The sequence below is a fragment of the Suillus clintonianus genome (genome assembly GCF_016758775.1).
Source record: "Suillus clintonianus strain FC179 chromosome Unknown DEU56scaffold_16, whole genome shotgun sequence".
Taxonomy (NCBI): domain Eukaryota; kingdom Fungi; phylum Basidiomycota; class Agaricomycetes; order Boletales; family Suillaceae; genus Suillus; species Suillus clintonianus.
Window position 1 is genome coordinate 409,128 of NW_024539240.1, and position 22,224 is coordinate 431,351.

General features: G+C 48.7%; 6 protein-coding genes across 6 annotated transcripts; 5 read left to right on the forward strand and 1 right to left on the reverse strand.

Annotated features, from left to right (window-relative positions):
* Nucleotides 1-402: 402 nt before the first annotated feature.
* On the forward strand, nucleotides 403-4,400 carry DEU56DRAFT_932234 (CHAT domain-containing protein; the record flags this gene model as incomplete). The annotated part of the gene is made up of 6 exons (XM_041358730.1): nucleotides 403-460; nucleotides 518-668; nucleotides 724-860; nucleotides 908-1,005; nucleotides 1,060-4,006; nucleotides 4,330-4,400. The coding sequence occupies 6 exons, from the start codon at nucleotides 403-405 to the stop codon at nucleotides 4,398-4,400; spliced, it is 3,462 nt and encodes a 1,153-aa protein (XP_041211412.1).
* Nucleotides 4,401-7,956: 3,556 nt separating this feature from the next.
* Nucleotides 7,957-8,427, forward strand: DEU56DRAFT_787511 (uncharacterized protein; the record flags this gene model as incomplete). Its single annotated transcript, XM_041352419.1, has 1 exon — nucleotides 7,957-8,427. Exon 1 carries the CDS (start codon nucleotides 8,114-8,116, stop codon nucleotides 8,423-8,425), a length of 312 nt encoding a protein of 103 aa, XP_041211413.1. The 5' UTR covers nucleotides 7,957-8,113.
* Nucleotides 8,428-8,536: 109 nt separating this feature from the next.
* Nucleotides 8,537-11,066, forward strand: DEU56DRAFT_787517 (CTP synthase N-terminus-domain-containing protein). The gene is made up of 12 exons (XM_041352420.1): nucleotides 8,537-8,647; nucleotides 8,700-8,807; nucleotides 8,861-8,997; nucleotides 9,051-9,083; nucleotides 9,137-9,238; nucleotides 9,287-9,481; nucleotides 9,529-9,788; nucleotides 9,840-9,972; nucleotides 10,025-10,113; nucleotides 10,170-10,327; nucleotides 10,374-10,676; nucleotides 10,726-11,066. Exons 1-12 carry the CDS (start codon nucleotides 8,587-8,589, stop codon nucleotides 10,980-10,982), a joined length of 1,836 nt encoding a protein of 611 aa, XP_041211414.1. The 5' UTR covers nucleotides 8,537-8,586; the 3' UTR covers nucleotides 10,983-11,066.
* DEU56DRAFT_853434 (P-loop containing nucleoside triphosphate hydrolase protein) lies at nucleotides 11,067-13,832 on the reverse strand. The gene is made up of 3 exons (XM_041355222.1): nucleotides 13,644-13,832; nucleotides 12,841-13,589; nucleotides 11,067-12,788 (listed from the first exon to the last, which is right to left on the reverse strand). Exons 1-3 carry the CDS (start codon nucleotides 13,756-13,758, stop codon nucleotides 11,154-11,156), a joined length of 2,499 nt encoding a protein of 832 aa, XP_041211415.1. The 5' UTR covers nucleotides 13,759-13,832; the 3' UTR covers nucleotides 11,067-11,153.
* Nucleotides 13,833-14,027: 195 nt separating this feature from the next.
* DEU56DRAFT_932250 (uncharacterized protein) lies at nucleotides 14,028-20,244 on the forward strand (the record flags this gene model as incomplete). The annotated part of the gene is made up of 19 exons (XM_041358731.1): nucleotides 14,028-14,411; nucleotides 14,462-14,981; nucleotides 15,030-15,233; nucleotides 15,281-15,397; nucleotides 15,455-15,691; nucleotides 15,745-16,116; nucleotides 16,170-16,468; nucleotides 16,519-16,837; nucleotides 16,887-17,268; nucleotides 17,316-18,004; nucleotides 18,059-18,438; nucleotides 18,491-18,659; nucleotides 18,708-18,811; nucleotides 18,861-19,160; nucleotides 19,212-19,371; nucleotides 19,419-19,855; nucleotides 19,910-19,998; nucleotides 20,049-20,133; nucleotides 20,183-20,244. 19 exons carry the CDS (start codon nucleotides 14,028-14,030, stop codon nucleotides 20,237-20,239), a joined length of 5,304 nt encoding a protein of 1,767 aa, XP_041211416.1. The 3' UTR covers nucleotides 20,240-20,244.
* Nucleotides 20,245-21,477: 1,233 nt separating this feature from the next.
* On the forward strand, nucleotides 21,478-22,047 carry DEU56DRAFT_689664 (Cupredoxin; the record flags this gene model as incomplete). The annotated part of the gene is made up of 1 exon (XM_041347098.1): nucleotides 21,478-22,047. A coding segment is annotated over one exon (570 nt), but the record flags the coding sequence as incomplete, so codon positions are not given.
* Between the last annotated feature and the right edge of the window lie 177 nt (nucleotides 22,048-22,224).

Sequence of the window (22,224 nt, forward strand, 5' to 3'; positions counted from 1 at the left end):
TTTTGCATGACCTTGTGATATAAATGTGATTCTACATTTTGCCTTGGTGTGCTAAATGAGTCGTACCACTCAGTCCAGGAGAAGCAAACATCACAGGACGCACAGTCTCGCATAACGTTGGCATACCACTTCCGCTGATGTGTCTGACCTCCGCATTCCCCACCTACAGGTTCTCCCACTAATTCCACTCGGTCGTCTTTCGTCTCAGCGCTCAGTCGAATCATACCAGCGTCTATCGTGCCGAACAGCCCTCAACGACATCGAAATACACGTGCAGTCATCACCTAAATCCTCAACCTCTTCTCTCGCTCAGCCAAACTCCATCCACAGCACTCCTACACCATCTTCTCCTACCACTCGTATCACCTACCACTAACCTTAGCTTCAATCCTCATTACCACAATGCGTTATTGCAACATCATGCCCGGAAGCTGGGAAGGCCAATATATCAGATTAGAAGGTAGGTCACTCCGTATCACTTTCGTATCTCTTTGAGATCCTTACATTCTATCCACAGTCAGAAGCGCAAAAAACCTTCAAGTCCCTTCTGAGCGCATACCCGCAGGAATTTACGTGTTCATCAAAGTCGACTCAAGGAAATGCTGGAAATCAGCCGTCAGAGTCTTGTCATCCGACAAATCTATAGCATGGGGAGATTCCGTGACCCTGTGAAGTCCCTCAAAACTTTCGGACGCGATTCGAGAACTCATCCTCGGTTTATAGAACACAGGCATCACCTTCATTATCAGTGGAGCTCAGAGCATCTTACGAGGTCGACCGGACGCTTGGCAATGGCGAATTCATCGGAAAACTTCAAACATCATGGAACGACCTGCTCGATAATGAAAATGAACCATTCGGTGAGTAACCTGCTTCTCATTCATGCGTATCCACTCACATCCCGTAGAACTGTTCTTCCCACCCATCCGCAATGTCACTCCTTCGCTCGCGCTGAAGGCCACTGTTGTACACGCTTGCGATACTCAGGACAGCGCACCATTTGACGTAGGTGACACTAGCCTCTGCGGTTAGCTTTTGCTGACGGAGCACCAACTGTAGTCCCTCGTAGACTGCGAGATTGCTCGAGAGACAGATGCGGGTCACGCACAATATGCCGAATACACGACTAGCAAGACAGTCTCGCACCTGAATGGTGCTGTGGGGCGTTTTCAGTTGGTTCTGGACCGCTGTCCAGTCGACCATCCTGACCACGCAGCAGCTCTCACCAACCTCGCGCGGGCCCGCCTTCAAGGTTACATTCAAAACGATCTCCAAGACATTCATGCCACCACTTCCCTCTTCCGCGAAGCCCTTGCATTGCGTCCGCAGGGCCATCCCAACCACACATTATCTCTCTTTCATCTCATTGCAGCATTGATCTGGTGCTACGTGAAGGAGCGCACCGCCGTCTTCATTCACAAATCCCTGCAGCTGTGCTGCAAGCTACTGCCGCTCTGTCCAGAAGGCACCTACCTTCGTAACATCGCCATAGACGCTGCGGTCAATTATGTGATCAGCGAATGTAACAATCTTCCGATCAATGCACCTGACGAAGGCATCCGCTTTCGACGAGTCGTGCTCGAGCTCTGCCCTCTGGGCCATCAACGCCGTCCCATTACTCTCACCACTCTTGCACTCACACTAAAAGCACGCTTTCAAGACCGCGGCAGCATTGATGATCTAGAAGAGAGCATACAACTTGGTCGTGAAGCCATTTCTCTGTGCCCCGAGGGACATTCTGACCGAGGCACCTGCCTGAACAACTTGGCCTTCTCACTCGACTCTCGCTTTGATCACAAAGGCAAATCTCATGACCTCGACGAGGCCATCTCCATGCACGAAGAAGCGCTGAGCCTGTGGCCTGTTGGGCACAAATTTCGTAGTGTCTCATTGGACAACCTAGGGGGCGCCCTCCGCACCCATTTCAACATTTGCGGTGATGTTGATGACACCAACCGAGCTGTCAGCCTCTATCGCGACGCACTGACGTTACGCCCACCTGGGCATCCACGTCGTGACACCACACTTAACAACCTTGCCCTCGCGCTCCAAGAGAGATGTGGCAAATTGCATGTCATCGAGGATCTTAACGAGGCCATTGATCTGTATCGCGAATCTCTTCGGTTAAAGCAGCTGGACCCTCCAGAGCGCCATAGACATCTTACAAATTTGAGCTCGGCGCTCTGCTGTCGTTTTACGCAAACTCGGAATGATGAAGATATCGAGGAGGCCACTCGACTCTGCCAAGAGTCATTGGCGGTATTGCCACAACTCCACCCTGACAGGCACGACTCATACTCCAGGATATGTGAGGCATATATATCTCGTTACCAGATTCAGCACAATCCTGCTGATTTGTCACTCGCAATGGAGAACTTCTGGCTGGCATCACGACACCCTACTCAAGGATTTCCGAGCCGTCTTGTTGATGCATATACTTGGGCCGTCAAAGCGGAGCAGCATGTTGATGGATCCGCACTTGAGGCTTACTCAACATTTTTCGAGCTTCTTGATGCTCATTTGGGAACACAATCATCAACCACCTCGCGCCGCGAAGCTGCCACTGCCTTCCACTATGCCAGATCACTACCTGTAGACGCAGCATCATGTGCCATCCGCAGTGACAATCTCCGACGCGTGGTTGAACTTGCAGAGCAGGGCCGTGGCCAACAGTGGTCATTGGCCTCTCGCCTGAGGAGTCCACTCGAAGATCTCCAGTCCACGAATCCCAAGCTAGCTCACAAATTCTCGGAGCTCAGCAAACAACTTTCTGATGCCCAGGGTTCCGCAACCATCACCGACAAAGCTGCAGCTGAAGTAGCGGAAACAAAGTACAGGAGAATTATGACGCAATGGGAAGCTGCAGTAGCTGAGATACGTTATCTTCGAGGTTTCTTCCGGTTCCTACTTCCACCTTCGTACGAAGACTTGCAAGTGGCAGCTCGCAATGGCCCGGTCATCATCCTCATTGCCAGCACATACTCGTGCAGCGCCATTGTTGTCCCAACGTCGGGAGAGCCCTACTATGTTCACTTCCCGCGCATCACTCTACCACATCTAGAGAAGCTCAAAGACGATTTTGCTAAGGCAATCCTGCATACGGCTCGTATGCGCCCAGAGGAGCCAAGGAAGAAGTTGCAAGTGCTCTTGCGGATAGTGTGGGATGAGATCATGCTACCCATCGTTAACGTCCTCCAGCATGACCTGAAATTGCGGCATCGGTCTCGAATATGGCTGTGTCCGACGGCAGCCTTCACGTCCATCCCTCTCCATGCAGCCAACCCCTTCCGAGTGAATGTAGATCGCTCTGGGAGCGAGTCGTGCCTGGAGGATCTCTACATCTGCTCTTATACACCCACACTTTCAGCTCTTATTAGAGCTCGGCAGGCGATGAAGACGTGTGCAACCTCGTCCTTCGCGGCGATCGGACAAAGTCAACCAGGCGCAGGGCAAGGCGACGTGCTCCCGGCTGTTGACAGCGAGCTTGAGCCTGTCCATACACTCGTTCCTCCCAACATCAAGTTCACTAATGTGTCGAAAGACGAAGCCACACAAGCAGGTGCGCTCAATGCTTTGCAGTGCAACACCTGGGTGCACCTCGCTTGTCACGGCAAGCAAGACCTTGAGCAGCCTTATAACTCATGTTTCGCCATGAGAGACAAACCTGTTACGCTGCTCGACATCATGGAGAACAATTCTCCGCAAGCTGAATTCGCATTCTTGTCAGCATGTCATACCGCCGTCGGCGATGAGGACACACCCGACGAAGCCATCCACCTCGCAGCTGGACTGCAGTTTTCGGGGTTCAAGAGCGTCGTTGGCACGCTGTGGGGGGTCAGTGACGCTCTCGCAAAACACATCGTGGAAGCTTTTTACAAGAAGATGTTTGAAGACCTGGAGGATGGTGTCATAGACTGTACGAGGGCAGCCTGGGCACTCAACCGTGCTACTCAAGCTGTGAAGACGAAGGTGCCACTCGAGCAGAGAATGGTTTTCATACATATTGGTGTGTAGTTCTACTCACGTCGAATTGCTTCGTCTCGTACATATTCGCAAGTTGTTTATCTGCGATCCTGTCATCCTGTTTTTTGTGAACATCACCCTGATACTCTTGCGCTACCGTTGCTTCGTTTGCGTGTTCCCTCATGTTGTTGTTCCCTAAAATCTTCTCCGATGTCCCTGTGTATTTGAATCGTGTGCACCCTCGTATTCTGTTTGAGTACATCATGATAATATGAGCCAACTCGTGCCTTCCAGTCACATCATTCTTCAAGCTTTCCTGGCCTTCTGCACCATGAACTTAACATGTGCACCCATCAAAATCGGTAGCTTCGTCAATCCCAGATGAGCTGTATGCAAATCTAGATTACAGACTCGACCAGGAAACAGTCGGAGTTTAAAGCTTCATTCCATTCGTTCCCCCATAGACTCGGACCACAATGAGCTTCATGAAGTGCTTCCGCTGGCCGACTGTGATATTAGGGGAGCTCAAAGTTGAACGCCCAACACCCAAGCCCAACGCCCAACGCCCAACCTCGTGACTGAAATTAGGTATACCTAGAATAAATAGAAGTAAATATGGAGTAAAGCCACTGATGAGATAAGCTCCTTACCTAAACCTTGTCGCGCGAAGCGCCGAAACCTTCGCCAACTGTCTCCCCCTAATCCTCAGCATTTCTAAACCTTTTCACACCCTAAACCTTTTCATATTCTATTCCTAACCTTTCCATACTTAAAAAATGCTATTCCTAACCCTAATCATAACCCATGTCATAGATTTTATTGTGTGAGCATGTGGCAAAAGTCTAATGAGGGATAACTGAACAGGATTAGGAATGAAAAAGCAAGGTCTCCTAGGTATAAAAAGGTTTAGGTACGATGAAAAGGCTTAAAAGGTTTAGAAATGCTGAGGATTAGGGGGAGACAGTTGGCGAAGGTTTCGGCGCTTCGCGCGACAAGGTTTAGGTAAGGAGCTTATCTCATCAGTGGCTTTACTCCATATTTACTTCTATTTATTCTAGGTATACCTAATTTCAGTCACGAGGTTGGGCGTTGGGCGTTGGGCTTGGGTGTTGGGCGTTCAACTTTGAGCTCCCCTATTCCACCACTCTCCCTAGGCCTGTTGTCGCTGCAGGTGCTTACCTAAATATGGCACACGTCAATTTTTACAAGTACTTCCATTATGTCCGCCAATGTCATCGATGCTACGGTCGAGCAAGACACTACTGACGACTCCGGCCCATTAAGCAATCAAATCAAAACTCAAACCCTCCGAAGGCGTATTGAGCAGAAGCACGTCTATGTGATACTCGGACCCCTACGAGGAATTCGCGTCCTCGATTTCCAACTTTAGTGAGCTGACGATGAACCCTGAAAATAAATTGTTGAAAACCTTACGCTGCATATGTGCGCTTGTTTCTTATTCGGTTCTAGATGCAGACAGCGCGCGCTGTTATAGACATGCAATCCCTTGGGGATATTTTTTTCGTGCATGAGGGTGGAACGTAGAGTGGAACTATGAAATCACTGCGCCTCTTTTCGCCTTCTGCACTGCCTGTGATGCTGAGTGTGATGAAGATTTGGCAGTGGGTGCTTTGCCTCAATATTCTCTCATACACTCGTCACGGATATTCTAAGATGACATTTATATTTGGACTAGGGAAAGTCGAGATCTGACAGCAGAAAAGCAATGCATGTCATCGACGACATACAAGATGATCGATGAGCGCTAGCCCTCAAGGTTTCATCTCTTCTCAGGCCTGTGACCTCTCATTTCTATTTTGAGCTAGGGCTATGTTCGCCAAACCATTATGGATCATAGATCAGGATGTATCTAGCAGCAGCTAGCTGTGCGAGTTGATGCCGCGCCGATAGCTGACATGTATGATAGATTTCATGTGGTGCGTTTCGCATCGATTTCGCTTCGGAGTTGCACGGATCACATATCTTTTGTATAGCACTATAATCCGATGACCGAAGTAGGGAGTGAGGAAGTGCACACAAGACCGAGGACTTGAGATGGCAGACTTTTTTCCGAAGGTTGCAATGCTCCTTGGTCTGTGTTAGATTGGTGGCTGCATGAATTTACTGATAAAGTTTCTAACGCAGGGACATCTCGAACGCGGGATTGCAATCGGAACCAACTTACAAATAGCCTGTCACTTTTGCAGTGCTCAAACGTGTAAGATCACTGCTTTATAGATCTACATACCACCAACATTGCCCAATATGTGCCCTGACTCAATCGACTCGTGAGGCCTTGGAGTAACCTCTCCGTTCGATTTGATTTCACACCGCGATAACAACATCAAGAACGTTTACCTCCATGGTGCCTTTTTTTAGCGATTAAAGCGCTGGATGGTGGTATATCTAGCGCGATATTTATCATAATCCGTCTACTAAGTTTGCCACTCACTCACATCATCCCTCAAATATGACCCAAGAAGTCTCAAATGATCCCGAATGGTGGCCGCTAATCAATTTCAACATCAATTTCAGTTATTATATAGGTTCGTGGAGAACCAGTTGGATGATGTCAGTGATGTCTCAATTGTAGTTTCGCAGTTGCCTCCTCTGCTGCGGTGATATACGATTGGGGTAAGTAAGGTCGTGTTAAATAACCACTTACTATATCCTTATGAAAATTTTAGCATTGACAATTGAACAAGAGGTAAGTCGACGTCGTTGCTTGACAACCAACTCACTAAGAATGATTTTGACAGTTTGAACTGATCTGGGTGAGCAGAGTCCCATATCAGAAGGACGCAGTTAATTCGTGGCAGATGCACGACTGGTCCCTTATGACGGTTCTGTACATCGGTGTGCGTAGCTTATGTTATAAGGGCAGTTGCCTAGATGTACTTATTTCAAAACATTCTAGGTGCGCTACGTTGGAATAGTATACATTGCGTGCGTTTGCAACGTAACAACTTTCCGCTGGCTAATATGTCACCTCTCACAATCAGCATTAACATGCTGCGTATGTTTCCTCGCACACACTCGCGTGTGTTTCTTCTGATCAGCAGCATACAGAACTTCTTCCGACAGTCTCGATGTCAGATGCGGTGAGTATTCTAATACATTTGTGCCTGCCATTCCCATCTGATTAACTGCGCTCCTATGCAGGGGTGAGTGAGATTCTCAACAAGCTTGTGGTTCAACGCACTGACTGCAACAGCTGTGAGTATTTGATCCTCTTCCAAGATTCGCTACCAATTGGAATTTTCAGGCAACAATTCGTACTTTGCCCAAAATTGGATGAGTGTGGTCGCAAATGCCATGCTAGGCGGTAAGCTACTCAGCCACAATACCTCATGATATTGTCTTGACCGGTACATCACGCAAGCCATTATGATCACCCGGTTATATGCCATGTATCAGCGATCAAGAAACATGCTTATCTTTCTCATTGTATTCTTCACGACTGTCACGATCGCCTGTGTAGCGATGACTGCGATGGTAAATAGGCATACTATAGGGGGTAAGCTTTAATTATTGTTGAGAGACTTAAGTGTATGCTAATCATATGGATACAAGGGGAGGTTGTCCTCTCCGGCACCTATATGTGTTTATGCTATGACCCAGATGCAGATGCCTCTATCCTGCTTGCCATGACATGGATACTCTCCACTGCATGGGAAGTACTCGCACTGTGTCTTGCACTCTGGATTGCTATAAAACACTTCCGTGAGCTGCAACGATCGTTGCCGGGATGGACTATTAGGGACTGTGTTACAGTGTTGATGAAGACCCACGCGGTTTACTTCGCAAGGTGAGCTCGTAATTTGAATATGGTCAACTTTCTTCGCTGAAGTTTCGCACATGCTAGCTTTGCTGCTGTTTCTTGCTTCGACCTGGGGTTTTTGTCTCCAGAGTACTTAGTGCGCCCTTCCGTCGCTTACACCCACATGTGGCCACTATTGATCACTTTTATAGAACTCACTTGCCGTGGGACCTCAGATTTATGATGGTATTCGTCAAATTCTCTCGGTTCTGCAAATGTTTGTGCTCGGACCACGCCTCATCCTTAGCGTTCGACAATACTACGCTAAGCTCGTGGACAATTCTGATGCAGGAGTGGACATGATTCCCATGTCTTTCCAGCAGCGTACGCATGTGTCAACTGGCAGTGGCATGTAGCACTAGAAATCCCGATCGGCGCTTGTCGGTTGCCTTTCACGCAGTAAGGACTTCATTTTATGTACATTTTCTTTTCATTGTTCCCTCGCAATCAACTCCTCAGTCCTTCGATCGAAGACTCATTCTGAGCACTTATGTTCGTGTCCAGTTCCTAATGGTCTACGCAGTTCCTTTCTCTTCCTGGACGTACACTAGTACTTATCACAGAAGAGTCACTGTTGCACCGAATACTAGTACCGGAACTTGTACGACACCAAAGCTGATTGCGAACACTGGGGTATCGTAACAGGTGTCCTTCTCATACACGTTCGATATTCAGGGGCATGATAAGATAGTGGCTGTGTGTATACTTATTTGTTGATCACGTCTCCAAAATTTCGACGCGTTCCTGCTCGCGATCTTTTGCGAGCTCCTCATCTGCTTGCCACCTTCCCGATTTTTGCAGCGATGACGAAATATATCCTCGTTTCAGGAGGTGTTGTTAGTGGGATCGGGAAGGGTGTTATCGGTGCGACACAGCGCTTTTGACGCTGTACTCCGTCGTTTATGATCACCCCCAGCCTCCTCCACCGGCCTGCTTTTAAAAACTGCAGGCCTCAAGGTCACAGCTATCAAGATAGATCCTTACATGAATATAGATGCCGGTACTATGCGACCAACAGAACACGGTGAGATCTGAGCGCGAGACTCCCTCCACAAACTTCTGAGATTCGTTCATCAGGCGAAGTCTACGTTTTGAATGACGGTGGTGAGGTAGATCTGGACCTTGGGAATTATGAAAGATACCTGGACGTTACACTATCCAAAGACAATAACATTACTACGGGAAAAATCTATCGCGAAGTTATTGACAGGGAGGTGAGTTTTATCTTCTCTTGAGCTTTTGACCTGGAGTTTATTACTGTGAACAGCGGAGAGGGGAGTACCTTGGAAAAACGGTTCAGGTGCGTCTATGATAATTGTTACGTACCTCACTGGTCTTAATCATTGGGGCTAGATCGTGCCGCACGTAACGAACGCGATTCAAGATTGGATACAGCGTGTTTCAAAAATACCGGTGGATGAATCAGGAGAGGAACCTGATATCTGTATTGTGGAGGTGAGGACCAACATACAATACTTTCCGTCGCGATGTTGACTTTTTCAGCTTGGTGGCACTGTCGGAGACATCGAGTCGGCGCCGTTTGTAGAGGCAATGCGCCAGTTCCAGTTTCGTGTTGGATACGACAATTTCGCTTTAATCCATGTCTCACTTGTTCCCGACATGCATGGTGAGCAGAAGACGAAGCCAACTCAAACTACTGTCCATGCGCTGCGTGGGCTCGGCTTGCTGCCCGACCTAGTAAGCGACGTCTTGTTTTCAAATGGCACAACTGACGTTGTCCGGAGATCGCATGTCGGTTGTTGGGTCGCCAACCCCTTGAACCCTCTACCAAGGACAAAATCTCAATGTTTTGTCACGTTGCGTCGGAGCAGGTGATAGGTGTTCATGATGTCTCGTCTGTCTATCACGTCCCTCTACTCTTGCAGTCACAACGGATTATCGAGTATCTCCGTAAGCGGCTCAATCTCGCAAGTTTGAACATCACAGAAGAGTGGGTTTCCAAAGGGCTGTCTTTGGAAGCGAGGTGGAGAGGCGTAACGAAGGGGTACTATCGTTTCTCTTCTTTTATCGTCGTTTCTCATTTCCCATTATCCAGGCAAGAACGCCTCTTCGACGAGGTCAAAATTGTTCTTGTTGGGAAGTACACCGACCTAAAAGACTCGTACATGTCTGTCATAAAAGCTCTTGAACATTCTGCATTCCGTGTTCGCAGGAAACTCATTATTCAGGTTGGTTTGGCTGGTCCCCAGAGAATGACAGACTTATGGTGATGTTTCGTAGTGGGTTGAGTCATCGGACCTGGAGCCTTCAACGCAGGAGTCTGATCCTGCTAAATACCACGATGCGTGGCGAGCAGTCGTTGGTGCTGGGTGAGTAGCGGTCGTACATATGATGAGGAGATCGCCTGGTACTCAGATTGGGACAGCGGTATTCTGGTTCCAGGTGGCTTCGGGAAGCGTGGCACGGAGGGTATGATTCTTGCTATCAAATGGGCACGAGAGCAGAAAATACCTTTCCTTGGTATCTGTCTGGGCTTCCAGATGGCTGTGGTCGAATGGGCACGCAGCGTGCTCGGCATATCAGGTGCGCTTCGCTGCTCGTTAGCTATTACTTCTCTTATCTTCCGCAGATGCTCAATCGACCGAGTTCGTGGCCGACACACAAAATGCTTTTGTCATTTTCATGCCTGAGATCTCACGCACTCATATGGGAGGAACAATGCGCCTTGGTCTTCGCCCCACTGTATTTGACCGTGATTTTGAGACTTGGTCCAAGGCTCGCAAGTTATATGGTGGCAATGAAAAAATGTGGGAGAGGCATCGACACCGATACGAGGTCAATCCGGAACAGGTGCAGCGTCTACAGGAGAGCGGTCTTACCTTTGTGGGCAAGGACGAAAAAGGGGAGAGAATGCAGATCCTTGAACTCAAAGGTATGTCATGCGCCATCGATCTGAAGACTGTTGCGACTCATCATTGCAGATCACCCATTTTTCATGGGTTTACAAGCCCATCCAGAACTGTGCTCAAGACCACTCAATCCTTCTCCTCCCTTCTTAGGCTTCATTGCAGCGTCTTGTGGCCAATCTGAACTCGATGAACAGCTCCAGGAGCAACTGAAATCATTCCACCCACCTCACCCCGAACATTCGATGGTTAGTGAAGAGGCGCTGAGAACAAGCACGGAGGAACATCCAATTGCCAATGGTGTCGGAACTATGACACCACCATCCGACTAAAAAACTAGCGAGCATGGCATACGTATCACCCTTAATTATCATGTGTAATCGATCAATGCCGTTGCGAATGCTCTATGCAGATGATATTAATAAATGTGACTATAGGCTAATAACGAACGTTGAGTGATGCATTGTATGCGGTCTACATTAGTATTGTACCACGCCGATCCCTCACCGATCGCCATACCCGCGTGTACTATTCTCGCGACGCGGCCGCTCTCCGTAGGGCTTGGGCGTCTCCCTTCCATAACGTGCACCACCATACTCGCCAGAACGGCCATTGTCACGCTCCCGCTCTCCGTAAGGCTTCGGCTCCCGCTCTCCGTAAGGCTTGGACCTCTCCCCTCCATAACGTGCGCCACGACGCTCGCCGGCGTCGTCAGAACGCTCACGCTCTCCGTAGGGCTTGGACCTCTCCCTTCCATAACGTGCACCACCATACTCGCCAGAACGGCCATTGTCACGCTCCCGCTCTCCGTAAGGCTTTGGCCTCTCCCTTCCATAACGTGCACCGCGATACTCGTCAATGTTGCCAGAAGGGTCATTGTCATCCGATTGCTTGTCCTCACGGAAGTTTCCTCTGGGACTATCGAAAGACCGTGTGTTCTGTCTGCCCCGCGTTTCCCACGAGTTTGTAGGTCTCGCATAAGACCTAGTGTTCCGGTCCGATTGGCCAAAGTGCTTCGTGCGCCCGTCGTTAAGGCCCATCTTCTGCAGGAAGCCATCGCTGACATATGGAGGCGTAGCGAGGCCGCATGCTTCTGTTGCCCAACTTCTACATCCAGCCAGGATATTGCCCTTTTGAACTCGCAGCTCAGGGGACTTTGGAATGTAATAACCAAGCAAGGAAGCAAATGTTTCCTTGATGGCCTCTTCGTCGACATTTTTCAGTAGCGTCGCGATGGTGCTGTACATTTCTTCCGAAGAAAGACGCGGTGAAAGTGGCGCGTCGTACATCTTGGGTCCAGGAATTGGTCGACCCCTGTCGTTATACGACTTAGTTGGTACGTCCTTCCATGCTGCTTGAGGATCAGCGTCGAACTGGGCTGCAAGGTCCTGGACCTGCCGAGCGAGTTCATCTGAAGTGACTGGTTTAAGCGGGACTTCGTTGAGCTGCCAGCTCAAGAAACCGATCTCAAAAGGCATAAGAACCAGGTCACCACGTCCAACTGTAGAACCCTGACGACCGGTACGTCCGACACGATGGATATACTGTTCCGTAGCAGCAGGAATACCGAGCTGAATAACACGTGTCACCCCTGGATAGTCCACGCCACGTGCAGATACATCGGAGCTGACGAGAATCGATGCTCCAGAGTTATCAGCGCGGAAAGCATCAGAGGCGGCTATGCGTGAGTCCTGTTGGCGCTTGGAGTGAATCTCGTACACCTTGGTGTTCGTCCCAGCAGGCAACACCGCTTTTGAGAGCTCGCGAGTGAGTGTCGCGAAGAGCTGAGTCATGCGTGTCGTAGGGAGGAACAACAAAACTTTGCTCTTGCCTTTGTTCGTAAGCTGATCGTGTGCGATGAGACGAAGAAGGTGAGGGATCTGTTGGGATGGGCTAGGAAGGACGGTGTGATATTGGGGGACATGCGCATGAACTGGGGATTCATTTTCAGGAACGACGTCGATGAATTTATGGTCCGGGGCAAGAACTGTCTGTGCAACCTGGCGAACGGTCCGAGAAAGTGTTGCTGAAAAGAGGAATGTCTGCCTCTCCGTTTTAGGCGGCAAGTAACTCATAATAGCATCAATGTCATCCCGGAAGCCCATATCGAGAAGCATGTCTGCCTCATCGAAGATCAACTAGCCAAATTGTGGTAAGTAAGGGGATCATGTGGAACGCAGGATGACATACCATTTTACATTTTCTGATACTGTTTGCTACCTCAGGCTCCGACTGCAGCAAATCACGAAGTCGCCCAGGGGTAGCTACAACAATATCCCTCCGCCCTTTCATGAAGTCGCGCATCTGCATTCGCTTGCTTGATCCACCATAGAACAATCTAACCTCGAAATCCTTGTGATGATGAGTCAACTTGATGGCAGTGTTGGCGATCTGCGTAGCGAGCTCTCGGGTTGGGCTGATAATGAGTGTACCGACATGTTCCCTAGTAAATTGTCTCCTCGCTGCCGCTTCTAGATGCTTTTCTGAAACCAGGCCTGCATCGCGAACCGCTTTCTTGCCCCAAGCGTGGATGGCATTTACCCGAGCCTCAATGGCTGGAATTAGGAACGCAAATGTCTTCCCGGTACCGGTTTTAGCCTTGACCAAAAGATCCCGCGGACGTGTCGGGACGTCATCAGATGTTGATTCAGGAGGGTGAGCAAGCTCTGGGAGAAGCTTGATAACTTCAGCTTGGACGGGGGTCATCGCTTTGAACTGGTAAGGCTTCTCAGTGACAGCCTTGAATGTCGGGTAGGATATGATTTGCTTAATCGACTCCCATGACGGTGGTTCGAGAGCAAGATTACCCGCTCTGATACTTGTGGGTGGTAGATCATCGACAACATTTTCTTGCTGAGCGACAGAAGATGGAGGAGCAGCTGCTGGCGCTGTTGCAGTAGATTCATACTTCCGTGAACGAACACGAAGAATGGGAACGCCTGAAAAGAAATAGTTATTGCAGCTGTATCTGGCTAGACATGGAATGGTCGTACTTGCGCGCTTTCCACTGAACGTCGCAAACCCATGACTTTGGCTATGAAAGGGCTGTGAACGAAAGCATCCTCTACTTGAGGCTGTTGTTACTCGAGCGAGCAGACTACACGTCATGTACGAGCTGTGAGCCTCAAAAATGAGGAAGACCACGACGTGACGAATTAATGGTAAGTGGAAGGAAGTTTTTAAGAACCCGCACTTTAACTTTTTTCTGAAAAGGAAATCAAAGGCTTTAGGATTCAATAAGTACAAACAACCACCACTTAGTCACATACCCTACCACCACGGTCCACCATCACCATCACTTCCTAATCGCAATTGCTCGGCGGTGCACGCAGCATCGAGCAGCTCTGATTTACTTGTAAATAAAAGTCTCGCTTACTATGCCGAAGAACCAGAAGTCCTCAGCGACTTCGGGTACACGGAAGAAGAATGCTCGCAAGGCAGCTGTAGGTGTACTCCCTCCGGAAGTCCTTGTCGTCCCGAAGCAGAAGAAACAGAAAGGACAGAAAAAAGAGCCCCGGAAGAAAGTATACATTCAGCCCTCTAAGCCGTCCCCACCGCAGCCAGATCCATTGGATACTCTTGGCCTTATACATAGACTACCACCGGAACTTGTCATGATTCTTCGATCCTTGGGAAAGAAGGATCCAGTCACGAAGGGACGGGCTCTGGAAGAAATTCAATCAAAATGGATCGATGAAAGTTCGAGGAAGGGGGATGAGAGCGTGGAATGCGATGCACTTGTTACGATGCTACCAGTTTGGGTGCGTCGTTTGGCAATCATGGATCATATCTTGACGTTAACTATATATAGTTTCATAGGGCTCCTGTATTCTTCACACATCCGGTCCGCCGCATCCGCCTCTTGGCTGCTACACTCCATTTCTCATACCTACGCATCCCCGCTGTCCGTGATGCCGCTACATTCTTTTTGAGAGAGACTGCAACATCTGAGCAAATAGAGGCTCTTATGGGTACATGGTGCATGGTCGCACACGATGTTGACCGCCAGGTATCTCTGCAGGGACGGAAGTCCTGGTCTAGCATCGTTTCTCCAGGTGTAGACGGAGAAATACTAGTAAACTCCGAAATAATGGCCTCTATCATGGATTTTCTCCAAAGAACTCTTTTGGATCCTTCAGGAGTGCATCTCAACCTAAACCCTGCTGCACCAGTTGCGGCTCCTACTCCGGGAATCAAGAAGCCCGCCGGGAGATTCATTCCGGTAGCCCCTAGGGAAGAACCAGAATCTAACAAGGCAGATGAAGAAAGTGATATTGACAGAAATGCTCGTCTTCGTTTCGGTGCACTGAGCGCTGTCCGCTGGCTTTTGGGTGAGCTAGGTCAAAGTGATGCTCATGGGTCTCCTCATAGTTCTACAGATGCTCGTCTTGCCTCGAAGATTATGTCTCTAGATGATCTATCTGGGCTGCTATCTAACCCGTTATTTTGGACGTCGCTGTATTGTGGTGAGAATGCGCCTTGGATTCCCGACCCTGAAATCCAAGGTCTTGGGCATGGGCAACCTCAAGTACGCCAGGCCACATGGGCATTGTTGTCTGCTCTGCTACAGCGTTATAAAGGTGGTCCGGCAATATTGTTTTTTTGGCTCATGGCACTAATGAGTTTCCAGGTGCTATTGAGCCATATATTACCATATTGAGCGTTGCTTTACTTCGCTCTGCATGGGTCGAGACGGACCCAGGAGTTAGAAATACATTGTTCCAGCCAATCTTAATTTTCCTCAAAGGTAAATCAATCATGACAGTCTTGGCATCAATCATTCCTAATTTTTTTGGTTCCACAGAGTTCCCAAATGCGTGGATTCTTGAAGCAGCATATGAGCCAGATAAACACGGGGATGATGATGATTCGGACTCGGATGGCGAGGAGCGTGAGACTCAAAAGTCGTCAACTCGCAAGGAGCAATCTTCTCAGGCATACCGCGAGTTTCTTCAATTCCTTGAGCTTGGGTGTGCTGGATCACCCGTCGATGGGTATCCTACAGTCCTGGTTGTTGTATCAACGATTCCCTCTTCCGTATGTCCTTTACTACAACATGCTGCTTTTAGTAATCCGTCTAGCAGGTCATTGCAGCTTCCTCTAGGACGGGGATGCCCCTCGACGATTTCTTCACTTCGTTCTGGGCAGCGATCGATGGCCACGCACTAAGTTCTTTAGAGAGAAAGGTGCCTTCTGCCTCATTCCTTTCGTCTCTCCTGGAATGTCTGGTGTTCTTCTTGAGACGACTGTTGAGTGGATCGCATGACCATTCAGTGTTATCCGGGTCTGTCTTAGATGGCATAGAGCCAAATAATACACACCCACGAGACGTGGCAGATGGACTTATCAGATCTCAATTCACACGAGTTTGGGAAGAGCTTAAGTCAAGGCGCCTAAGAACCGACGAGAATGATGCGGGGAAGTTGATAGCTAGTTCGTTACTCTCTCTGTATCGCATGGATGTTGGTGAGTGTATTACGTCCACCGCCATCTTGATCGATGACATGTCTCCTCCGTAGATCTTTTCAAAACTGCCTGGGATACTGTCTCGAGTGCGGTCCTTTCTCAAGAGGACGAGAGTCTGGCTCTTACACCTACGGTGCTCCGGACGTTCGTGGACACTTTCGAAACCAAAGGCCTTCCTGCAGAGGTTACACGCACTCTCATAAGCAATTATGTGCAGGAAACTGTTGGGAAGTGTGAGACAGTCCTTGCCTCTGAGGCGATCAGTGCTGGATTATCGAAGAACATTGGTGTGGTGATCACGGTCATGGAGACATTTGGATCTCATCTATTCCAGCACTCCGACTTTGCTGTGGTATGTACCATTCCCTTCTTTTTAGAAATACAATTATTAACTGTTGGCAGAGAATGGATAACATGTTCATTAATCATGCTCTCCGCATTCTACAAGCTTCTCCTCAGGCAATTTCCACGTTCATGTCTCGTCGGAATGACGAGGATCGTTGTCTGGAGCTATGGCATGTTTTACTGGTCGACATTTCCCAACAGATCGACGCGTTGTCGTCACTACTGGACGTGATCAGCACCGACATATGTCCCAAATATTTACGACCCGAGGACGGCGAGTTAGATGGCGTCATAGAGCACCTGTTTATTGAGGTGCTAAACGGGGATGTGCCGGCTTCTCGCAGCGATTTGGTAAAGAGGCTCATTCAAGTACAAAGTGGGTCCGCCTTTGGTCTTGGTGTCCTTTTTAAACTGTGGAATTATAGATTTTATCCTCTCGGAGAATGGGCAAGATATCTTGTTCCAGACGCTTGTATCGTCGTTATCGTCCACTGTAGACGATATTCTGTACACAACAAACACGCCGTTCACTGGGCTAGCCACTGCTATAGAGTTCATGCGCATCATGCTCAGCGCGAACTCTGAACTTACCAGTGACTCACTGACATCTGTTCTCCCAAATGCTTTCATCGTCGGATATCTACTGCCAGTGACGTTTCCTACATTGGAAACACCTATAATTGATACCGCACGAGGGGTTTGGGATCTTTGGGTTTCGAAGGCAGATATTGGACTACAGAGCGTCCTGAGTGGACTAGTCACAGAGAGGTTGAAAGACCTTCTACAAGATTGCTCTACCTGCACGCGGTTAGTGCGTCTTACCATGTTTTGTTGCGTTTCTGAACTGTTTTTAGACCAGAAGATATTCTAACAGCCATAGGTCATAAGCCAAAAGGCACTGATATCACCCCACTTGCAGACGTCTTCCCAACACCAGGCGAATTCAACACAATGATTAACTCGCTTCCGTCGGATCCACCTGACCCTAGTCTCGCATTCATCGAGTCCATCATCCCGGCCACCTCGGAGTTTGAGAACCCAACCATCTCTGGCCTAGAATTTGATTCAAGGGGCTATTCACCATACATCAGGGTTACGGCTGCTCTTCTGGCGTACTTGGGTGACAACCGGAGCATCGCTAAGGAGAGTATGTGGGCACTTCGGCACATATTGGCACTCGGTCAATACGCGAATGATCTTCTACGTGTCCCCGCGACACCAAGTGGATTATTTAGGCCAGATGTATCGCCGTCAGAACTGCGCAGACTGCTTGGGAAGGTCCACCAACTATCCACTTACCTCCTGTCCACAGGCGACGATGGTCTTCACAATCAAGTTGTCAGCGCATGCACATCTACTCGCGCAATACCTTCATCGGATGGTTTAGTGTCTTTTGTTGTGGACGTCGTTAATCACGCCAAAAGAGGTGATACTGTCAGAGATGCACTATTGTTGCGCTCGGTGTTGAAGCACCTTTTTGCGAGCGCAAGTAAATCAGATTCTGACCAATGGATGAATCTGGCACGTAGGCTGGAAAAGACAGGTGCGCCACATAGATTATGTCGTGGTCAATATCAACTCAATAACACGCCTATAGCGCCGCAAACTACCGTGGCCATCCTCACCAGCATCACTGAATTTGCTCCAGAACCATCGAGGATGGACCGTTACCGCAACGAGATTGCTTCGGATATCCTCGGAATACCTGCGAGCAGAGCAAACACGGCAGGAGTCGTCCTGCTTCGTCGTCTTGCAGCGACAGCACCTTTATCTGAATCTGATGTGGTGTTCTTGCCACAGCAGCGCGCCGTCAATATCGTGAAAGCCTGTCAAGCTTGGGTTTCTTCTGACGAAGATATTGATGAAGAAGTGGAGAGTATGATGACACTCTTGTTCATACATTTGTCCCCGATTTTGCAATCCGTTGCTGGGAACCATTGGGAGTTTATTTTCGATGTGGTTGAGAACAACTTAGAGGTATGTCAACTAATCGTAAAAAGTCGCCACGCTCACCGCTAAGTCATACCAGAATTGTTCTTTTGCCGATAGCGCAACGCTGACGATGCTAGGGAGATCGCTCCGTCTGATCCTTGCTGTTCAAGATCTGGTCCTTACCAACAAGCCACTGCGTGCAAGCTGGGACGAGAGGAAAGAATCTATCCTGGCGCTTGTGAAGAATTTGGTATCCGCAAGACTTGGTTAGTCGTGACTTGAACCGGTAGAGCACACCGCTGAAGCTGCCACAGATAACGCCGATCGTTCCGAGCCACGTTCTCTGTGCAGGGAGCTGGCACTTGCAGTCATTCAAGAATTGCCCGATACACTAGTGGACGAGAAAACTCTGCCTGAAGTAATATTTTGAATGATTTCGAGTGCATGTGCTGATACCTTATGTCTAGATGTGTCACCTCCTCACTGATCCTTCCTACGAAGTTCAGCGCATGGGGTACACCCTTCTGCACAAAGCAGCTCGAAAGCGGACCGAACATTTTGTCATTGAATCTGCTGTTGACACAGAAGACACTGTCAGCGCTGAACTACCTGCTGAACTTCTTGCGATTTTGCAATTGAATCTCCCTTTGGCAGAGGGATTCTGTGATTCTGAATCAGACACCGTCGAGATCGATCTGTCAGAACTATACAAAGTCTCTGGGTACCTATTAGCATGGATGATCATGTTCGATTTATTCATTGACGCGGTGAGTACCGCTTTATTTATTGCCGAGAAACTCAGTTAACGCACGCTTCAGTCTATCAAAGTTAGGTCACAGTACTTTAATCAAATGAGGAGCGTTGGCATCATCGCAAATTTCTTCATTCCTAATGTTTTCGATGTTCTTGGTCTGTTCAGTGGAAAGAAGAAGGCATTCAAACTTGATATATGGGCAGTCGACGACTTTTTCATTGACCGTTAGTGCTTCTGTCCTGTGTCATATTTTCGCATTAACGTTCTTCAGACTTCGAGCCGGAGAGCGTTCTCGGCCTACGACTCCTAGCCGCTCATATATATCATCGAGCGCTTCTGACAGTTCCAGCGTCAATACGCACCTGGATCTCAGACTGTTCAGACAGACAGCTATTATCGCGCGTGGTGGACTATACTGCTTCGTATTTCTCACCAGGAATTATCAGAGCCGAGCTTGCGCAAGTGCGGCAGGCTGATCCATCGTCAGAGCTCAACACAACGGAGAATCTCACCATCAAGGTGTCACCAAACGCTGGAGAGGTCACAGCATCCTACACGGTTGATGATCAAGTACTGGAATTGTCTCTGAGATTGCCAAACGACTGGCCATTGCACCGACTTGACATCCGTGATACAAAGATGGTTGGGGTATCCGAAGATAGATGGAGAGGTTGGGTACTTGGGGTACAACAAATTGTTTGGCAACAGGTAAGCGATATATGGCAACGATAGATGCTGGTCCCTTTAACGAGTCATACACAGAACGGTCGGATTGTCGATGGCCTGACATTATTCACGAAGAATGTGTCCCTCCATTTTGCTGGCCAAGTGGATTGTGCAATCTGCTACTCGTACGCGCAAGTCTTTTTGCATGTTTGTATTGGTCCTTACTCTGCAGCAGGATTATCAGTGTCATGGACAGCAGCCTTCCACAAAAGCCTTGCAAGACCTGCAAGAACCGTTTCCACGCAAGCTGCTTGTACAAAGTGAGTGCCAGAAACTTTGATCCCTCTAACGATCTAAATTGGCCTTCAGTGGTTCAAAAGCAGCCATTCATCAAGTTGCCCACTTTGCCGGTCTGATATACTGTGAAAGAACATGTCTAGTGTTTCTTCCAAGTCAATACTACGATGTTCCCTGTACTAAAATTGATCCCGAGAATTGGTATGGTTCTTACTGGTAGAAATGCATTTGGTTTGGTTCCGCTTTTATAAATTAATACAAGATCACCGAGTCGGATAATGGATGACTTCCCGTAGGCAAAATAATGCGGACTATCATATACCGGACTTTGAAAAATAGTTACCAAATCATCCAATAAGATAATCTGTATGAAAAACCAAACCGCAGGCCAGAATATAATATACAAGCGAACCGCTCGCCTGCGGACGGACGGACTTTGCGATAGTAACGAAGCATAAACAACATTCGCAGTCTCTCTCTCCTCATTTGCCTCTGACGGTCTGACCACAACGTCCGAATATGCCGTCGATGTCGTACTCTCGACAGCGCCGTGTATAATTGACCGTGCGCAAAGCCGCATCAGTCCGTACGTCGACAACCGCGCGTTGCAGCGTGAGACCTTGTGATCCGCAGAAAGATGCTTGCGTCCGTCCAAGGCCAACGGGCCTTAGCACACAGGTGGAGCGCGCACATGGCAGTACGAAAACAGCACAGTTGGAGCGCGCACATGGCGTCGACACCATATTGGAAATCACTCCGTCCTTACAATATGTAGATGTAGATATATCAGGTGCAAAATGAGATAGAGATGGAAGTGACTGACGAAGGAGAGTCTGCACTCCTGTACTGGTAGGAACCGGTCGACATCTGACTCAACAAGAATGCATCGACAGACTCTACCTTTGCTGCGCGCAGCTCAATCCAAACTTTCCACGGATGAGTACCCTTTATTTGCAAGCTAGAGTGATCAAGCCTTCATTAAGAAATCATCCAAGCCAGTACATATAGAATCAAGGTAGATATGTGAGAGTATACGAGGGATCCGTGAAGTGCGAGAGCTGTAGTATCGAACGGCGCAGGACGGCGCAGCCTGCGCAGGTACCGCACGGTAAGATTATGTCAGCGGATATCCGGTGTGATTAGTCCTAAACAGGCAAAATGTGGCTTTATTCTCGTTAGAATAATCTGTAGGGGGGGGGGTATACCCCCCCTACAGATTTAAAGTTTATTGGGGGGGGCAGACCCTGGTTGAATTTCAAACGGTGACGAAATGACACCCGGCATCGCGGCACACCTTCCTAAAGCGTGAAGTTATATTCTATACTGCATTATTTTTGCCTACGGGAAGTCATCCAATTTGTCTTCACCCGCATTCAGAATTCCTCGAACCTGAAATGCAATTTGTCATTTTTCTACTCAGCGTTCAAGTACTTGTGGTGGCGCCTGTTTTGGGTCATATCATTGGTACCATTGGCAACTCTACACTCATTAACGGTCTCGGTCGATATGAAGGGGGACCGGCGAGTGAGCTTGCGGTAGTCAGTCTCGAGTACGGGAAACGATATCGCCTACGCCTTATAGCAATGTCTTGCCATAACAACTTTGCATTTTCCATCGACAATCATAACTTGACGGTAATAGAAGCAGACGGTGAACTGACGGAGCCCCTGCTCGTGGACTCGATGACGATACTTGCTGGACAACGATACTCTGTTGTACTCACCATGAATCAGCCAGTCGGCAACTACTGGATACGAGCACTCCCAAACCCTCCAGGTTCGACCTTCGGCGACGGCCAGAGCCTTGCTATCTTGCGATACAAGGGTGCACCCGTTGCAGATCCTCCAGATCCTACCACGAAACAGACCAAAAGTACCATGCCGCTCCTCGAGACCAACTTGCATGCATTCATCAATCCTGGTGCACCTGGGGTTCCTGTGACATGGCAGCTGCATTGGACGACCTTTGCCCAATATATGACTCGTTAACCCCAGCCCAGATTGGAGCGGAAAATTCGTATCAAGAAGCACAGAATATCTCCACAGCGCTGTATCCACCAAGATAGTGTTCACTGTCGTAGGAACAGCAATACCAGGACTCTCATAATAGATGAT

Excerpts from the sequence above, each read along its gene's own strand:
- DEU56DRAFT_853434 (XM_041355222.1), bottom strand. The coding sequence starts at position 13,758 with ATGACGTGTAGTCTGCTCGCTCGAGTAACAACAGCCTCAAGTAGAGGA. Across the intron at positions 13,590-13,643 it reads GTTCAGTGGAAAGCGCGCAA|GCGTTCCCATTCTTCGTGTT; the intron begins GTACGACCATTC and ends ATTTCTTTTCAG. Across the intron at positions 12,789-12,840 it reads GTATCAGAAAATGTAAAATG|TTGATCTTCGATGAGGCAGA; the intron begins GTATGTCATCCT and ends CAATTTGGCTAG.
- DEU56DRAFT_787517 (XM_041352420.1), top strand. The coding sequence starts at position 8,587 with ATGACGAAATATATCCTCGTTTCAGGAGGTGTTGTTAGTGGGATCGGG. Across the intron at positions 8,808-8,860 it reads TATGCGACCAACAGAACACG|GCGAAGTCTACGTTTTGAAT; the intron begins GTGAGATCTGAG and ends TTCGTTCATCAG. Across the intron at positions 9,084-9,136 it reads ACCTTGGAAAAACGGTTCAG|ATCGTGCCGCACGTAACGAA; the intron begins GTGCGTCTATGA and ends CATTGGGGCTAG.